The sequence below is a fragment of the Gymnoscopelus microlampas genome (genome assembly GCF_963454915.1).
Source record: "Gymnoscopelus microlampas genome assembly, chromosome: 3".
In the NCBI taxonomy this organism is placed as follows: domain Eukaryota; kingdom Metazoa; phylum Chordata; class Actinopteri; order Myctophiformes; family Myctophidae; genus Gymnoscopelus; species Gymnoscopelus microlampas.
The window spans coordinates 16729791-16749428 of NC_139940.1; the positions used below are offsets into that span (position 1 = coordinate 16729791).

At 45.4% G+C, this 19638-nt stretch overlaps 1 protein-coding gene across 3 annotated transcripts in view; it reads left to right on the plus strand.

Annotated features, from left to right (window-relative positions):
• Window positions 1–19638, plus strand: part of megf8 (multiple EGF-like-domains 8) — a 45276-nt gene that overhangs the window by 3002 nt on the left and 22636 nt on the right. For all 3 annotated transcript variants that reach the window (XM_084052543.1, XM_084052544.1, XM_084052545.1), the window contains exons 3-16: window positions 5930–6093; window positions 6832–7044; window positions 7413–7593; window positions 8126–8214; window positions 9797–10010; window positions 10122–10305; window positions 10734–10879; window positions 11461–11571; window positions 11715–11866; window positions 12035–12136; window positions 12454–12601; window positions 13037–13200; window positions 14515–14718; window positions 15163–15363. In XM_084052543.1, coding sequence (XP_083908669.1) covers window positions 5930–6093; window positions 6832–7044; window positions 7413–7593; window positions 8126–8214; window positions 9797–10010; window positions 10122–10305; window positions 10734–10879; window positions 11461–11571; window positions 11715–11866; window positions 12035–12136; window positions 12454–12601; window positions 13037–13200; window positions 14515–14718; window positions 15163–15363 — 2273 coding nt within the window. The remainder of the gene's footprint in view (window positions 1–5929; window positions 6094–6831; window positions 7045–7412; window positions 7594–8125; window positions 8215–9796; window positions 10011–10121; window positions 10306–10733; window positions 10880–11460; window positions 11572–11714; window positions 11867–12034; window positions 12137–12453; window positions 12602–13036; window positions 13201–14514; window positions 14719–15162; window positions 15364–19638) is intronic.

Sequence of the window (19638 nt, forward strand, 5' to 3'; positions counted from 1 at the left end):
CTTTGAAGCAGCTACCTCACCAGGGGGTCTAATACGGCCTGCTAGACTCAACTTAAAGGGACATGTATTCTTCAACAGGACAGATGACAAAGTACATTACTATATCATTAATAATAATCCACAATTATCTTTCATAATCATAGATTATTTCCACACCTGCCACCTGTGTGTCTGATCTAGGATCCAGGACACACACAAAACATTCCTCGTGAGCTTTTTGGCTCTTTAGATAACGGCTCGGTAAACAATTATTTAGTATGGCTCTCTGTAAACTGCTTTGATCCCATACTCATACAGGTTACATTTTCAACACACATTGTCTCTCAGTGGCTCCAAACCCATATTTTGAAACAATTAACAGTTCAACTTAATGTTCTCAATTTGTTTGAAATACTTTTTGGACATTGTGGCTAATATTTGATCTCAAATTGACTTTACTTCATAGTAAATCAAGACCAATTTAATTTAGCAACAATTCTTTTCCACTAGTTTATCCCTGAGATTTTTCCTAAATCCCAGGACAAATTAACTTTAATTGTAGTTATTATCTATATTCAAGCATGAACCCTCCAAGGCCCATTTGTTTGACACCCACGTGTCTTGTCTTTTTTCTCTCCTCCCACTAAGTCAATGTCCTATTTTAGGGCATTTTGCCATGGTAACTGACATTGCAATTTGGGCAAAAGGGTTAAAAGATTATTAAAATAGTTGATCTACAATTTCACCTTAAGAAGCCTTAACTTAAACTTCAAGCACACATACAAAAATGCTTTTTAGACAATCAACAAATAATAATCCAAACAGGTCTGATTGCTCATACCATGAGTCAAATATCAGTAGAGAATAATTGTTGTTGTGCGGAAGAACCTCCCAACTTATGTTGCATTTTGAACTTAGTGGCATAGTTTTGGAAGTTACAAGTAGCTTAATACATTTCATTATGCGTTAAGTTTTTCTTCTGTGGTATATTGCAAACCTAGAAATGATACATTCATTTACAAAATATATTTCGAAATTCCTATGTAAACAGTCGCTCAAATAAGACATTTCGATTTTTTAGACACCTCGCATGGCATTCGCTTCTCGTCCGCACTGCCCCCTTACTCTGAGGGTGGCAGCGCAAGTGTCAGTCCGTTCGCCAGTGTCACGTTGCTGGCACCACCAGCCGCCAGTGGGACTGCTTTTTTTTTTTAGCAGCTCCCTCCTGGGGCCTCTTCTCAGCTGTTGCCAAGAAAGAGCTGGTTGCCCCCTCCGCAGAGGGTGAGGAAGGCTCATCTTTTATCTTCACCTTCTTTTTTCTAATTATTCCAGCCCCACCAGGACGAAGCATTCTCTCTGCCTGGATCCTGGCGGTAAGAACTGAAGCGACCTGACGTAGCACCCTGCCTCTCGTTTCTCTCCGCAATTTCCTCATGACCCACCGGACTGGAGCGAAGAGGTCAGGAGGCTTGCATATTTCACACTCGCATTTTATCAAGAGGTTAGGAGGTGTGCAGTTCGCACATTCGCATGATTTCACCTCGACTGGCCTGCAAACCAAGGTTTGCCTCCTGCCACCGTTGTGAACTGGAGGCTCAGAGGAAACACCGCTTTCAGCTGGTAGCCTGCCACCGCATAATTTTACCTTGACTGGTCTGCAAACCAAGGTTTGCCTCCTGCCACCGTTGTGAACTGGAGGCTCAGAGGACACGCCGCTTTCAGCAGGTAGCCTGCCACCTTGGTTACCCCGAGGCTCCGTAGGACCACCCGGCTGGCTGGCCATGGCTCTCCGCCCTGGCGTAGTGGTGTGCTTCCCCTCCATCTTGAGTGGGCTGGTGTCGACGTCCGACGTAGCGGCGCCCTCTGGACGGTCCTCCATGACAGCTGTTGTGGCTGACACCTCCGACGGTGCCTCTCCTGGTGCAGCTTCTCCAGTAGCGACATCCAGTGGCTGGCACCCCTCTGCATTGAATGGTTCGGTGGTGACGTCCTCTGACGCCCTCGCCTGCGCGGCTCCATCGACCATCTCCCTTGCAGCTTCTCTCGCGACCTCCAGTGGCAGTTCCACCGCGCCCACAGCTTGGTCTGCGGGAGCAGCAACGCTGTCTGATGGCACCTCCTTCTCAGCCGTCAACGGTTCCTCTCCTCCAGCTGTCACGACGACGTCCTCTGACGCCCTCGCCGGCGCCTCTCCAGCGGCCTCTGGTGGATGGTATCCCTCTGCGTTGAGTGGGTCCTCCTCCGTGGCTCTCACGATTGACGCCTCTGTGAAGTCATCGACCTCCGATGGCACTCCCTCCTCGGCCGCCGACTCCTCTGCGACGTTGACTCCCGGCACGGTTCCCCCCGGAACCTTCTCAGCGTCGTCTCCTGGTGCAGTAGTGGAAGCATCTAGAACGACTCCCTCTGCAGCGTAGAATGGGACCCCCGGGCAGGACCCTGCGTTCCCCCCTGGAGTGGTGCCATCAATGGCTGCTTGTCCAGCGGCTTGGCCAGTGGGAATTACATTCCAACCCCCCACTGCAGCGGCCGGCTCATCTGTAGGACTGGTGACTCCAACCCCCTCTCCAGTTACGACCGGGACTGCTGCTGGGTTAGACATTTGCTCTACACTCACAGCAGGGGATTCACGCAATCTGGCTTTTGACCACTTGGTCAACTGGGCTACCTTTCTTTCCCTCAGCTGCTGGTATTTATTGCACATCTCTGTTTCCTTAAGCTCAGAGATATGGCCTTTCCACCCCAGCACTGCTTCCTCAAGATAACCGAGTCTCCTAGATAACACACGCCCCTTCTTATTTTGCGCTGTGCTGGACACGGCCAGTGAGCTGATTTTCTCAGCCTCATCTAAAGCTTGCACTAATTCCTGGACCAGATCGTGCATTTGCTTTTCCACGTGGTGGGACCAAAAGTAGGTCTCAAATTTCTGGTCTGTTTCTACAAACCTCTGTACACAAGCTTCTATCATCTTGTAAACCTCATGGGTGTCGCTGCCACTTTCTACTAGCGCGGTGATATAATCACCTGTAATCTCATAGAGTCTGGTAAAAACCGTCCTCAGATTCTCTCTCTTCGTGGCTAGCTCTGGCTTTGATAATTGGAGCCAAAGGTACGACATCTGGTCCTCAGCCAACTCTGCTTCCCACCCAAAGTCTGACTCTGCTGCCTTCACCCCTTCCATCAAATCAGCTAATCCTGCCATATTCCCCTTTTTTACCTCGCCTTCTTGGCTATAGGACTTTAGGTTTAGGCTTTTCAGTTAGTCTTAATTCAATAGGCCGTGAAAGCAATCGTCAGTTATTTTTAGCAAGTAGTAGTGTTGTTCAGCCTTTAGCTAATAACAACAATAATTAATTAACACTGTGTTTAACCTGTAATAGCACTCACCCTGTAGCATTCTATGCAAGAAGCCTGTTAATGGTCTATTCACATTTAGTTATTTTGTTAATTAATACTGGCAGGATTTATTTAGCTCTACCAAAGTAAATAATAGCATTTAACCCACAATGATGACTTAATCCACTGCTATCGTAACTAATCATCTAGTTGCTCACAGTTTTAGTCTATCATAAAGTCTGGTTGAACATGGTATTACACTAGTGGTAGAAAACCTCCCCCACCCCTTATCAGTAAACAATGGCCTTTAACTCCCAATTATAAGATCACCTCATAATCTGTCTCTTAGTCTAATTTTTAGCTATATTGCAGTGTCTGGTCTCTCATAAAGCCTAGTTAAACCATGAATACTATTTAAAGTTTGTCTAATCAGCTTAAAGCAAGCATCTATGATTAGATTATTAACCAAACCTAACTACCACCTCTCAAGGCGTGTTAGAATTTGGCGGTTAGCTTACAAGACAATGCTAATTTTACTCCCCCACCACTCAACAGTGGCAGTGGCAGTTAGCTAGCAGCTAGCACTTTATGCTAGACAATAGATCTGTTAGCACTGTGAGCTAGCGACACTAAGAGTAGCTCTCAGGACTGTTAGCTTTCTAAACCCCCTTATTGGTACGCTAATCAAACTTTTAACGGTAGCCTAGCTACATAACCTGTGGTTAGCTTCTAGCTTCTCCCTCAGCTCCTTATTCTTAGCACGCAGCGTTTCACAATCTACAGTCTCTTTGTCCTCCACGGTCTTCGCAGAACTGTGGGGCTTTGTTCATAGCAACCTGATAGCGAGTCTCTTCCCGGTGGTTCCTCGGGCCCGTACGGTATTACTGCCTCGGTCCTAGCGTCGTGTAGGCCGCCGGCTCCGTGTATCTCCCTTCGCCTCCGTGGACAGATGACTTCCTTCAGTTTGTGTTAGTTGAGGCCCTTTGTCCCCTTTGTTCACACAACTAGCACTGGTTCATTAAGCCAGCGTTAGTTCTGTGAGCCTATTTAAACCTGTCCCATACCAGGCCTTATAATTATTTTGTTGCAACTAACTCCCCATCTAAAGAGACAGTATAGTTATACGTTCCGCTTCAAGCGCCATAGGCTACCACGGCTTTATCTGTGTCATATCTTTACAACAACACAGCATCACTCAATTATATCATCCGCTTCCAGGGCCTAATACTTTCATGGCTACCACGGGTTATAACTTTTCAAGTGATTCTTCAACACTAGTTGTCCCTTTTAGACACACTAGTGGTGTAACTAAATTACTGTGAACATTTAAACACTGTTTAATGACTATGTAACCAATACACACAACTAGTTGTCCCTCTCAGACACACTAGTGGTTGATTACTATGTAACACTTAAACTTTGTTAATGACTTTGTAATTATACTTATACCTAGTTGATGTCTCTTCTATAAGAGACTCTAAAGTTTATAATTCAATGCTTAAAACTCAAACATGCCTCCTCCGGAGGCATCAGTAGTTTTATTACTTTAGTAATAAACAACTCTGAAGGCCTTATTAAAGGCATGCACAGTTTACGGTTAATCTGCTTAAAACTCTAGGTTGTCCCCTCCGGGGACACCATTAGTTTTATTACTGTTCAATTTTGTAGCAAATCGCACTTTCTGCGTTTGATGCAGCTAAGCTACAATCGCTAGACCCATTGAAAGGGTACAAGAAGAGTGGAGAGAGTTGTAAGCACATTACTCATACCTGGTGTCTTTGATGGTTTTTTATTTACTATACAAACATTACAAACATAATCTAGTCTAAAACTTAGTTACCAGTTAGCAAAGGTTAGCACTTTAGGCACCGGTAGTTAGTGGTTAGGTAATAAAACCTGAGAGAGAGAATAAGCACATAACACACAGAGTATTAAGGATATGACTTCACATCAGACGTACACATCACAAGTACAAAATTACAATGTTACTCACTATTGGTCTCTCACTCTCTTGTAGGATCTCGGTAAGTTACTTAAAACCCATATTTCAGGTAACCCACGGCACTGTTCCTTCTGAATCTAAAATCCTGTGCTCAGGCAGCCTATTATATCAACTCCACACATAAGGTCCGCCTTTAGGGCAGATCTTTAAGCAACAGGAAGTTCTGGTTACCCACAAGGCTTTGCGCTTGGTCCTGTCTCTTGTTACACATCACACAAGGGGAGGCTAGCTCTGGCCTACTGCCCTGTCCACCTATTGTTTCTTATCTCACAACCTTCCCCCGCTTGGTATGCAAGTGGCCCTTTGAAGCAGCTACCTCACCAGGGGGTCTAATACGGCCTGCTAGACTCAACTTAAAGGGACATGTATTCTTCAACAGGACAGATGACAAAGTACATTACTATATCATTAATAATAATCCACAATTATCTTTCATAATCATAGATTATTTCCACAGTTCCTTTAACTGTCATAACATGTAAGTGCTCATTTGAAACTGCCTGTTGGGTAATGTTACACAATCAATATCATTCACAGGGAATAGATGTGTAATAGAACGCTAGTTTGAGACAAAGGGTACTGACATTTCCCTCCCATTCTTTGTATCTCTAGCTCCAACCAACAATCATCGCATCGTCCTGAACTTCACCTTCATGGACACAGAGTGTACCTATGACTACCTGTTTGTGTACGATGGAGACTCATACCAAAGCCCTCTTCTGGCCAGCCTGAGTGGCAACACTCTGCCGCAGACCATGGAAGCCAAGTCTGGCAAGGTGATAACAACCATTTAAATCTCTCGATGTCTTTTTCCTGTCTTCTAATGGTCTAGAGTCTAGACTAGAGACTATACAGTAATATTATAGACCACTTGACGTGATTTAGAATACGATTTGCAACAATGTTTTCCATGTGTATTTCACATTTTCTCTCTGGCCAGTAGATAGAGTGAGACTGAAAATTGATATCAGATCCAGTACTTTTAATCAATGAGCTACTTGATGTGTCCACTAAAATACTGTTTACCTTTGAATGTACACTTTTGACGTTTCTTTCCTCCGGTATATAATGCAATATAACAGTAATACCCAAGGATCGTTATCAAGGAGGAAATAGACTTATGGCACTAAGACTTTAACATAGACAGACTTGAATACCGAGATTAATTAGGTTTGCACTACATCTCATACATACGTCTCCTATACTTAAGGCCTTGGATGTCCAAACTATATGGTTAGATCTAGGGATGTTGCGTACCAAAATAAGGTTGATGTGACCCTAAAAACCCAATCGCATAACCATTTTGTCCGGTGGGGGGATATGGATTTCCCTGCAAGACTTTGCCTTATTCTATCAGTATTGGGCTTTATGAGCATAGCTTAGTTATTGCACAATAGTTGAATAGATTGAAGTTGTTTGATTCTTTGAGTAATAGAAGAACGTGTAAATAATGTTAATTTTGTCCTCATGAATGAATGTTGAATAATCCTATTCCCTTTCTCTCTCCTTATCAGATGCTCCTCCACCTCTTCAGTGACGCTAATTACAACCTCTTGGGCTTCAATGCCACCTACACCTTCTCTTTGTGTCCCGGAGCCTGTGGGGGCCATGGCCGTTGCGATTCAGCCACTTCCCAGTGCCAGTGCCACCAGGGCTGGGGAGGTGTGGACTGTACCAGCCCTCTCTGTTCCCCCCAGGCTTGCGCCCAGCACGGCCAGTGTGACAAGGTCAGAGGAGATAAAAGTACAGAAATGTACATCAAGTACATTTCTGCTAATGTGTTTAATGCTTTTTGTGTGATGCATAATGTATTAGGCTTACTTATGTTGTTTATGTTTATTAAAGTAATGCCTTTATGAAATGGACTCTTGGACGAATTGCCTAAATGGGCAAAAAGAGACAGTTGCATGTGGACATAGTGGACACCACAGGCTGCAGAGATGTCACTGAATGAGGCTTCAGTGAGCCTCTTTAATAGGGCATTAGTTTGTTAGAAGAACTCGTCCTTTGGTTCTGTAAAATTGCTTTTGATATCGGCTTGGATTTTGCCACTCAGCTGTACTATGCTCTCTTTCTTTCTTAAACTGTCTTTCAGAAAGGAGAGCGCTGTCTGTGTAGCTCAGGCTTCCTGGGTCAGAGCTGCCAACTCGGCCTCCGTGACGACAGCGGAGGGGGGCAGTGGTGGAGCTTGAGTGAAGGTGACCCCTACATGCCCCCAAGGACAGGATCTGCTGGGGTCTACCTGTCCTCTACTGGAGCAATGTATATGTTTGGAGGTGAGAGACCTACATTACTTACTTAAGGAAAACAGTCATTTAATTGAATTTACTTTGTTTCATTTATAATTTTGTGATGAACTAGAGATTTGTCTTTTTACCCACTCAGCCCCAATGTATTTGCATAACATTATTTGTTCAGCATAAGAATGTGGTATAGTATACTGTATTCAAGATCAAGGTCACTTAATTTGCTTCTGTTGCCATGGTTAAATTCGAATGCATCCCACTGACTGACATTCTGAAAGAACATATGGCTGAACATTTAGATTCGATATTTATTCACCATATCTAATTAACTGGTGTTGCTTGTAGAGACACACACACACACACACACACACACACACACACACACACACACACACACACACACACACACACACACACACACACACACACACACACACACACACACACACACACACACACACATCCTTGAGCAGAAGATGTTTTTTGGATTGTATTATATTCCACAACACAAATCGAGTAAAACATTTATCCTGTTTTAATAATAATCTTGAATATGTTTCAGGCTTTGACCTGAACAGAGCTCTGGGCGACCTGGTCAAATACAACTTCACCTCCAACCAGTGGGAGAACAGGTCCTACGGTCACTCCCCTGTAAGTACATGTCGTATACTGAAAATAAATATAGCCTGGCATCAGTAAAACATTGTCCCAACAAAAGCGACAACAAGCAATTATTACACACGGTTTGGCGCCTGGCCTGGTCTGTGTTTAAGTGTCCCTGAGCAAGACACTTAACCCCTAACTGCTCTCCCCGGAGCGTCATCATGATCATAGCCATCTGAGTTGCCATCAGCTGGGTGAAGCTGAAACTGAATTTCCCACATGGAATTATAGGGTATTAAAAAAATTAAATAATTAAAAGTATTTTAATTGGTTACATGTTGTACATGTTCACAAGGTGGCGCAGTCGCACGGTGGCGCACGGTGGCGCAGTCGGTAGCGCTGTCGCCTCACAGCTAGAAGGTCCTGGGTTCGATTCCCGCCAGGGACGCTGTGGGCGCTGGGGGCGTGTCTTCTCCTCCGCGTCATCAGCGCCCATACCCAGGGTGGGGTTGGCGAAAGGGCCTACTCTGTGTGGAGTTTGCATGTTCTCCCCGTGTCTCCTAGGTTAGTTAATACCCTCACAAAAACATGTAGTAATCCTGGTTGCTATACCGCCTCCCCCATGACAGCCGGGGCGCCTGATGGAGGGGAAGGGAACTGGTTGGAATAACGTGTTCCTTCCACGCGCTACGTCCAAACAGGGAAACTCCCCCCTGTCAGGTGACAAGAAGGTCAGTTGGCTCTCATGCACTGAAGGAAGCATGAGCTCGGCCCTGGCCTCCCTGGCTGTGGGGGACTGGTGTAGGGCTGGTGTAGGGCTGGTGTAGCGCCCAGGATCACTTAGGAAATTGGCACCGGGTGAAAAAAATGGGTTACAAAAATCGCGGGATAAAAATTATAGGAAAAAAAAAAAAAAAAAAGCATCTTTCATAAAACCCCAATAAAGGTCTCTTATATTTCATAAAAGCAAAGATTAAAGCCTCGATCTGCGATTACTTCATCTGGTTGGTTGTATGTAGAACAGCAGGAACATAAATTTAGAGTGATAATACCAAAACATAATTTAACCCATTCAATCCGGGAATGCATTGTGTAATTTTAGATTTTAGCTTTAACCATTAATTTATACTTTGGCTATTCAAGCTCATAGCGTGGCACTCAGCTTTTAGATCTGCTATTTTAGAAAAATCTTGAACATTTGTAACTCAAATCTTTGCTTCTGGAAGTCCCTGGAACAAAATATTTTACAATATGTATTCAAAGATTTGCACACATTTTCAAGATTCTTAAAATATAGCAGATCCACAAGCTCATAGCACTGCACTCAGTGATATGAGCTTGTATATCTGCTATTTTTGAATAGCCAAAGAAATCCAAAATGACAGAGATGCGTGTGCGCATTGAATGGGTTAACATATTGTGCTAATTGTTTAGGAAACAGAGCGCTAGTGTGACGGGCTCCTTTCACAAATTGCAGATTGAGACTTGGCCTAACAAAACCTTTTCAGTCGGGAGACTTGTTTTGTTTTAATCCCTGCACTCTGAACACAATTGCACTCATTCATGATGATCACCATAATGTACTCCTCATTCTCCTGCTGGCTCTCTGCCCGCGCCTCCTCTGTTCCAGGCTGCTCGTCACTCCCACACAGCAGTGGAGTGGAAGGGTAATATGGTTATCTTCGGAGGCGAGCTAGCCGACGGCACTCTGGCCAGCGATGTCTGGATGTACCGCCCTGCCCAGGATGACTGGCAGCAGCTCGGCCTATCAAATTCGCCCGGAGCTCCTAAGCTGGCCAATCACGCGGCAGCTGTGGTGGACTACCATCTCTATGTATTTGGAGGTATTGTCACCTAACTCTGTGTTAACTGTGTGTGTGTGTGTGTGTGTGTGTGTGTGTGTGTACGTGTACCTGGGAGAATATAAATTAACTTGGAGTTTGTACTTTTCACAGGGCGCACTGAGGAGGACATGTTCTCTTCCTCTCTCTACCGGTTCAATCTGTTGGGCTCGGGGCTGTGGGAGACTGTTCAGTCCACAGGGGGGAAGCCCCCCGCCACCGCCGGACACTCCATGGTGTTCCACAGCCCCTCCAGAACTCTGCTGGTCTACGGTGGCCACAGGCCCACCACTGCGAGGTACAAATACACACAGGTTCACACTGCACAGGCACCTAGTTAAAGTGGTAGATGGTGAGGTCTGTTTACATAAGCGCATGTGGGGGTGTTTTTCTGTCACTGGTTGTTAATGACGTAGACAACAGGTTGCTGTGTAATTATTGGATATGTGTGTGTGTCTATGTGGGCGAAGCGCATGTGCTGTTGCTGTGTATCACTGTATGTGTATGTATAGCTATGGATGAAATTGGTAAATTTCATTTTCCTTCCCATTGTAGTTGAAAATATTCAACGTTAGTTAATGTTCATATAAGATGAAAAAGTGCAAGAAAGCTCCTGTAGTCACTGATACTCGTAAAGATTTATCATTATCATAGTTTCAAAGTTGTGATTTTACCCAACTGCCTTACCACTGCTTCACTGAGTGGAATCCCTCTGCCCTATCCAAGGTTCAGCGTGAGGGTGAACAACACTGACGCTTTCCACGTCGACCAGCGCTTCTGGACGGCATTTCGTTCCCGTTTCCCGGCCACGGGTCCCAGAGAGAGGGCCTTCCACTCGGCCACCGTCATCGGCAACTACATGGTGGTCTACGGTGAGTGTGGTGACAGAGAGTCAGGGCTGGCGGTTGGAGGACAGACTGATATCTAATATCTTGTGGTTGTATCCACTATCCAGTCTGTCGACGACAGGGCAGTATTTCCCTGTTTTGACTGCTGTGTGGGTGATGTTGGATGTACAGTATCCACCAATGCAGGTGGACAATTAAATGCATCGCTCTGTATTAGTGATGTTAGTAATTAACCGTTTAGCCATTACCCAGTAATAAGAATTACCCATTAATAGTGACAGTTAATATTTTTACATTTTCACAAGCTAGAAATGGTAAATTTTAAACTTATCAAAACAAGCCCCCTGGGGCTTTTTGTGTTATCCTTTTAGCATAACCTTTGACCGTACTACCTGTACTGTTAACAATCCTGCTAATAAAGTATTTAATCAATCAACCAATCAATCGTTTAACGGTTATGAAAGTTGGTCGGTTATTGATCATTATTATGTAGCATATGTATACATTTACACCCAAGTGAGTAGATATCGAACAGTAGGGTTCTTCTACTGACCAATCTTAATCAATGTTTATCCATTTCTTTCCATGCAAACTGTAATTCTCAGGGGGGAATGTGCATATTCATTACCAAGAGGAGAAGTGCTACGATGAGGAAATCTTCTTTTACCACCTAGGATGTCATCAGTGGGTTTCTGCTGGGGAGAGTCTGCTACATAGTGAGTCCTGGTGTCATTATCGTATTTCCCAAAATACCATAGATCTGCTATTTTCACTACTCATACGACAGTACGAGTAGGCAATGGCTTAAATGGTCAACGCTACATAACTGTATAACCGTGAGTGTCTCACTCTCTCTCAGGAGGTGGGGCCGTGAGAGGACGATACTCTCACGTCGCTGCGGTGATGGAGGGCCAGGTACTGCTGGTTGCCGGGGGTTACAGCGGCGTCGCCCGAGGAGACCTTGTGGCTTACAAAGTTCCGCTGTTCATCAGCAGTGATCCACGGCGCAGGGTGAGTGCAGGAAGCACCAGAGAGTGAATGCATTGGAATTTGGGTCATGAAGGAGACTGGTGAACTTGTTGTTGGCAGTGTATAAAGGAGTCAAGGCAGAAGGGGGTGTGGCGGCGATGAACAATAAATCAGATGAAGTATTTGTGCACTTTGTGATGCATTCTTCAGGATGCTGTATGTGCCGAGGCACCCGACGAGAGCATGTGTTTGAAGAATCCAGAATGCAGCTGGTGTGAAGGTCGCTGTCGGGAGTACCAGCCCGCCAACCCAGTAAGACCCCCCCCATGCCATTGCATCTTCAATGTGGAATGAACTTACATTTTGTCTGTGTTTTTCTTCTAATACTTTGAACTCTTCGTTCCGCACTATTATTTGCAATTAATCCCATATGATTATATATCCCAATTTTTGTCTTGCTGTTAATATTTAGAAAATAATGCACTCTAGCCCTATTCTCCAGATTATTAAAATTACCTCAAAATGTGTACAATGCTACAGTTGCAGAGGTTATCATGATTTTAGCAGCATTAACATCTGTCATTAGAGGTTGCCTTTATCATGGGTAACCGCCACGTGTGTGTCCACAGTGCGGCAGCACCGGTTGCCTGGGTCTAGCCCGCTTCCTGTCCGACTGCCAGTCCTGCCTGGTGTTCAGTGGCACCCCGCCCTCCCTGGCTCACGCCCCCGGAGACTTCGGCTGGTGTGTCCAGAACGAGTCTTGCCTACCGGTGTCAGGTGAGATGCAGGGAGGGAGGAAGGAGGGCAGAAAAGGAAAGAGGGGGAGGGTTTGTTATGCTCTGATGTTGAAAGTTGGGAGGTGACATGGGAGATGATTCCCACTGAGACTCTTTTTGGGGGGCACGCGTCAATAGATGAAGCGAGATGACCCGACTGCGCTCGCTTGACAAGCAATGGGCAACTCCGACTGCAATCCAAGTTGCCTTTCCTGCTGCAATCGTGCTTGGGCACAGTCAGGTCACCTCGTTTCTCACCCTTTTATTTGTGAACGCGCCACCCAAATGAGATGCATTGACAGCACTGGTTTCAGTCCAGTAAATGCATCGTATGAAAACTGTCTTGTTCCTTTTTAAACAAAATACATTATATAATCTCATAAGAGGTCAAGTGTATCTTCTGTTGTGTGCTGACCTCTCCCTCTCGGTCTCGCAGAGCGAAGTGCGTGCCGCGTGGACCAGATCTCTGGGGCGTACGGCTGGTGGGGGGAGCGTACCCGTTTCTTAACCTCCCTCCACTCCTGTCGCACCGAGAACTATGTCCCGGGACTGCACCTGCTCACCTTCCAGCACCCCCGCAACGACTCCCAGCCTGACAAGGTACGGAGTCCCAAATCCTGTTGCTATGTAACTACAGCACTAACCCCCCCCACTCCTTCTCACTGCTACTTAACCCTCCAAGTCTTCTGATTTGACACTGTAACCCCCTAATTTAACCACATGAACCTTTAGCATCATTATTCTGGGCATGTCATAGGTGATCGTTCAGCAAAAATAGTAGATCTACAAGCTCACAACGTGCCGTGCTGCGATGTGTTGTGAGCTTGTAGATCTGTTATTTTCCCAATTTTATTTGTTGTCTCCGCCAGGCCGAAAGGCATGGCGAGAGAGTATGTTTTACCCTCCGTCCGTCCTTCCGTCCGTCCGTGTGTCCGTGTGTCCTGTCTGTGTGTTACCAGCTAATCTCCGGCACCGTTGGTCCGTTCGCTCCGAAACTGTGCACACACACTCCCTTGATGCCAATTCAGAACCTCTGCCCCAATTTTTTCACATGGGCCTGTTATAGCGCCACCAGGAGGCCGATTTGTGCAAAACACATTTTTTTGCATTACTCCTACAGATTTTATCCAAATGTCATGCAAATCGGTACACAGTATCTCTATAGTCATGAGATCAACACGGATCTGTCCGATTTCCCATATTCCATCCTGATTGCCTATGGTTGGCTTCCAAAGTTTGCAGGATTGGTCCGTTTTGAACAAAATGCCTCAAACTATGCATGCAGCTTGCGATTTCCGTGAAATTTCACACGCACATTCCCACTAGGCCGAGGAAGAAATGCCACCCTTTTCACATTGGCCTGTTATAGCGCCACCAGCAGGTCTAATTTAGCAAAACACATTTTTGGAACAAAATGCCTCAAATCATGAATGCAGTGTCTGATTGCCGTGAAAGACCTAAGAATAAATGGCACCCTTTTCACATTGGCCTATTATAGCGCCACCAGGAGGCCAGAATAACGTACCTGACCTGGCGGAGACCTGTGCTCCGAGGAGCACTTTTTCTAGTTTGTTAATGATAATCGAGGTTATCATTAACAAACGGCTATTTTTGCTATTTGATATATAGTATATAGGGTTTAAGTGGTTAAACTTAAACTTAAATCACAAATCACAGTTTATATTTTCTGCCATGTTGTATTTCAAGTGACTTTCTTTTATTGCTCAGTTCTAATTCTCTTTTATTTCCATTCTTCCCTGCTGCTTTTTGCCACATGCTCATAGAGAGGCGTACTATGTCATAAGTAGACTGTGTGCAGCAGTCAGTAGATAATAGTGCCTCTGTTGATGTCCACCTCCATCTATCTATCCATCCTCCACCTTCCTCCATCCATTCTCACCCCACTTCCCGCAGGTATCCATCCTCCGAAGCACCAACATTATCCTGAGTCCCACCACGGAGATGGACGTCGCTCTGCAGTTCCGCGGCTTCATCCACCCTCTGTGGGGAGCTCCTCCGCCCGCTCCCCCTCCTAGCGAGACAGTCGCCATGTGGGCTCGCATCCAGAGGCTCCACTTTGAGGCCCGCATGGCACCTGGGTCCAACTCCAACCAACTGGTGAGAGACGTCTGTTCCGAAATGACACTAGGGAACCTTAAAGTTGCAATCCGGAACTTATTTTAATGAATACAAGTTTATTTGAATCTTTATGGTATAACTAGAACATCTGCAGTGGTTGAAGGTTGAGACATTTAGACCTGGGTGTGTCAACCACTAGGTGTCGGTACGACACCTAGTGGTTGACAACTAGTACTTCTTGAAGCTCCTGATGCCTTATTGGCAGAGTGGTAGAAAGTTGGTCTCTCATGCAGGGAGGGCTGGACTCAAATCCCAGTAGAACATGGAAGTTATGGATTACACACATTACATTACGGTGAAAGATATACTTTTCTTTTTCTTTTTTACATTGCTACTTTATTAATCCCTTCTCCACTATTCTCTACTTCTGTACTACCTCCCTGCCCTCCCTTCTCCTTCTCCTCCTCTCCCTGCATTGAGAAGGAGGTGGTCGGTCGCTGGGCAGCTCAGCAGGAGAAGGAGCTGAAGCTGCTGACCCGTCCGGACGGGAGTCGTCTTTTCCCCAACCTCACCCGGGGGAACCGCTACCTGGTCCAGGCCGAGGGCTACCTCAACAACTCGGGCTCGGGACAAACCAGCGAGATGGCCCTCATCTGGAACAGGACGGCACTGCCGGGAGGAAGTGTGAGTGCCAAGTCCGAAATACATGGGGCAGCTGCACAGGAAGTTGTTTTAGTGACAACGGATGCGGTTTTCTCAGTGACATTTCAAAAATATCAACCAATTATTTTTCAACCTGGCGTTCCTGTCTTTGGGCACTAAAAAACGAATTTCACCCACTTCTTTACACCTGTAAACCTGTGATGTGATAATAAAGTTGAATATAATTCTGATAAATACAAACAAAAGAAAATAGTAGATCTACAAACTCATTACGAGTCAAATTTGCGATATGGTGTGAGCTTGTACATGGGCTGTTTTCGCTATAAGTATATTGGGTTGGATAAGTAGTAACCATAGGGCCTGACTTCTAGCACAGTACCCAGGGGGCAAAGGGTACCCCCCTGCATTTGCCCTGCCATAAAAGGTTGGCCACCAGAAATAATATCTATGACCCAGTAGGATCACAACCTATATGGACAACCCGGTCAATTTTTTGCTGGAAATCCAATATGGCCGCCTCTATCGCTTTGGCGATAACTTTTGAACCAGATGGGCTAGAAATGCAAACTTGGTGTCTATTTCATGGTTTCAGAGCATGAGAAACTCAATGGAATACTTATCTTTATGATTAAGTGTGTCTGGACCTTTACTTTGCATATTTCCAAGATGGACGCCACCCGAAAATGAGTTTTAATATGACTTTTACAGTGACAGCTAACTGTTATGGCAAAAAGTCTGCTTTTTAAGCAATATGAACACATTTGGTCAGTTTGAGCTTTCATTTCTATGTTGTCAATATGGCTGCAGTCATAAAGAATGTATGGTATTACATTTTTGCTCAGATTCTATCGTTGATCTATAGTTGTGGGGATAATTGCAGAGAAAAATCTGAGAAAAAGCCCACAATGTATCTTATGTATCATTTTAATAAACTAACTACAATATAAACAGACACATGCACACTCCAAGACTTGCCAAAAACTTCAACTTTAGGGCTATACAAATTAACATAGTGGTATGCATTACAGTAACAAAATATAGACTACTTAGAGACAAACAGAGTAAAAGCGGAGTTGAGGTTGCCTACAAAAGGTTAATTTTGACCTCTATGGTGCTGTCTTGCCTGCTTCTAAAGCCAATGATACTATGGTACAATGCTATTCACTGTCACTGTTGTCAAGTGTTGCACTGATCCTGCTGCATCGTGTCTCCAGTCCCTGGCAACGGCATCCTAAGTAGCATGGAATTTCCTTCTTTTTACAGGAACAGTTTCTCTGGCAGCCTTTGATACAGCTGCATGATATTGCCTTGTTCATTGACACAGGCCAGGCTGGCTCGGTAGATGCAAGGGGGACTGCATTGCTAGCACTGAGAGACCATCCATACAGTACTCTGCGAAAGAGGGAATATCCGGCTTGGCGATGTGTGCACATTTATCTATTATGGTTGCTAGAGCAGCTCTTCTCAGGTGCAGGTCAAAGGCATTCTCTGTCGGGGTTAGCAGCTTTAAGAGGGTTGATCTATTATTGAGGAACTTGTACACTCTAAGCTTACTCAGGTCAAAATCCTCCGGGTGGTCCGCTTTGGATGTATATACAGCAATTGTGAGGTCTCGTGCCTGATTGATGACGTCATCTGAGAGGGAATCAGAAGAGTTTTCACCAAACTCCTCAAGTGCAGGGAGATCCAGACACATGCTGGCCTTGAACCATGCCTTCTTCGAAGAAGGGATAGCTGGTGGTATCTCTGCCACTTAAACTATGGATAAAGGGCAGGGCACGACACTGTGCGAGCCCCAGTGCTGATGCCATTTGATGGATAGGAAGGTATGAATTTTGCTCTGTTCTCACCCATAGCTCTGGAAGGCATCTGAGATGGGTTACTTTATAGTAAAGGCACATGATGATGATGTCTGTGTCATTGGCATGGATGACAACTCTGTCAACGTTGTCATTCTGGACACTGTACAGGGTGTGGAGTATTATTCTTGTATCAGCCTCCTGTTGTGTGGATTCTAGTGCAGGGACATCTTCAATAGACCCCTCCTTGATCACCACACTCATTGTCTCTTCTTTAAACCCCCCACCCAGGTAAAGATGTGTTGGACCAAGGGCCGACTTAAGTTTCTCATTTTCACACCATTCGTCACAGAGGAAACTCAATAGGTTTGCCTTGTTAGCTGACACAGCAAAAAAATCCCGAGGATCTGGAGCTGTGTAATGCATACTGACTTCATATTCTTTGGAAGGTTTTGGTCGAGCATATCTGTGTTCTTGCTCAGCTGTCTTAAGATTAGGTCCACTGTACCGGTCACAACAGAAGTGAATGATCTCTGTGCCAGCAGGCACATAATTAAACAGCAGATGTTGGTATCGTTCAGCGATTGTTCCAAATGCTTCACCTTTCAGGAACGACCAATGGCGTATGGCATACATGGCATCAATAACTACTGCTGTTTTTCTGTCTTCTGTAGGCAGGTCAGGGATGCATGCAACTTTGGTCTCCTCTTTCAGGACCTTCACAAGGCTTGCCTTGGTACCTGTTCTCATCCTGCCATCTTCCTGGAAGAGGGAAGGGGGGAAGTCACTGCACTCGTGGTTGCCTATAAAGTCAACAAGGTTGAGTTCTCCACCACTGGCTATGATTTGGGTCATGCGCAGGAAGGCAGTAATTTCATTGCTCTTGCCAGGTGCTGAGGTTTTCCCCTTCGATTTTTTTGGATTTTGTGTTTTGAGTGTGGAAAGTGTTAAGCTTCAGACCCAGTTCTTTCACACTCATCAAGTCGTCCTTGACTGTGGAATCAGCACACTGTCCTGTAGATATGTTGATCATGGATGATGTGCTCACTGTAAATGGGTTAGTCTCCACTGCTGCCATGACCTTGACTACCATCTCTGCATCCCGGGTTACACGCCTCTGACCAGACTCATGGTGTGGGTTGGAGGAGTGGAGGTGGAGCATAGACTTGAGCTCTGCAGAGACAGCTGCAGTGAGTGGTTTTGTGTAGACCCATTTTGTCCGGGCAGCAGGGCTGAGTGTAATGCCATCCAGACTGCTTGCTTCCTTGGCATCAGCATTATAGGTCTGCTCCAGTAGCATGTCAAGAGCAACACTGTTGTGGCTGCCATCTGCTCGTCTGCCAACAAATACACCTGCCATCAGTGCTTCATGTACCCCCTGAAGCTGTTTCTGGTAGTTTCTTCATCTCAGCCAAATACAGAGGTAAAGATTGCTGCCCGTACTTGTAGTGGCCTGCTGCAGTGAGGTAGGGTAGCATTCTTGCTGATTCACAGAGATGTCCTGTCCAGTCACCTTCCTGATCGTAGTAGATAAACCTTTGGAGAATATCTGACATCTCCAGGAAGGTTGCCCAGAGGACTGCAGTTGGTTGCCCATTCAATGATTCCTGAAAAAGCAGCAGCTGCTCTCCTAGGACTGCCATCTCTGGACGCCTCGCCTGGATAATTTCTGAGTCCCAGTTGTCTCTTTCTCAAACAGGATCTTCAAGACCGACTCAACTTGTGGCTTCCAGGGCTGTGTGTCCCTGTCTGCTGACCATGTCTCAAAAGCTTCCCAGAGCAGGCGCCACATGGCTTCACTGAGGACCTTGAGGGCGTGTAAGGTTTGGTAGTATAGCCTTTTCACCAAACATCTTCTTGGCAGTTCCTTCCTGACAGAGACCTACTGCTACAAGAAGATCCTCTGCCCCTGCATCCCTGATGATCTTGCAAATAGCCTTCGTGTAGTTGTGAGCTTGGTGGAAGCCTCCCAGCAACAGGACTTCATTGCCAAACTCATCTTGGTGCTTGTTTCTGATGGCAACTGCGAGTTCATATGTAGCCTGATCTCCAGTGATAATGGTGTACTTATCACCCAGTGCATGTGATGTAGTGACCAGTCGTTTCATATCTTCTTTGAGGACAGAAGGATCAGTTGGCGATGCTGGAATGAGTGGAAGGTAGGCAATAATGCTAGCCTGTCTATTGGTTTGCACAGAATGCTGAAAAGCCAGGTAAACCCGCTTCTGCATCTGGAGGAGCATTCAGCAACTTAAAACCCCCTTTGGCCCCTGAATAGCTCATTCTCGAGTAGCCAGCATCTTGGTAACATTCAAATTAGGGTTCCAGACACATCCAATCATAAAGATAAGTATTCCATTGAGTTTCTCATGCTCATAAACTATGAAATAGACACCAAGTTTGCATTTCTAGCCCATCTGGTTAAAAAGTTATCACCACAGCTATTTTCTGATGGGGCCAATGTTGAGGCGGCCATATTGGATTTCCAGCAAAAAAT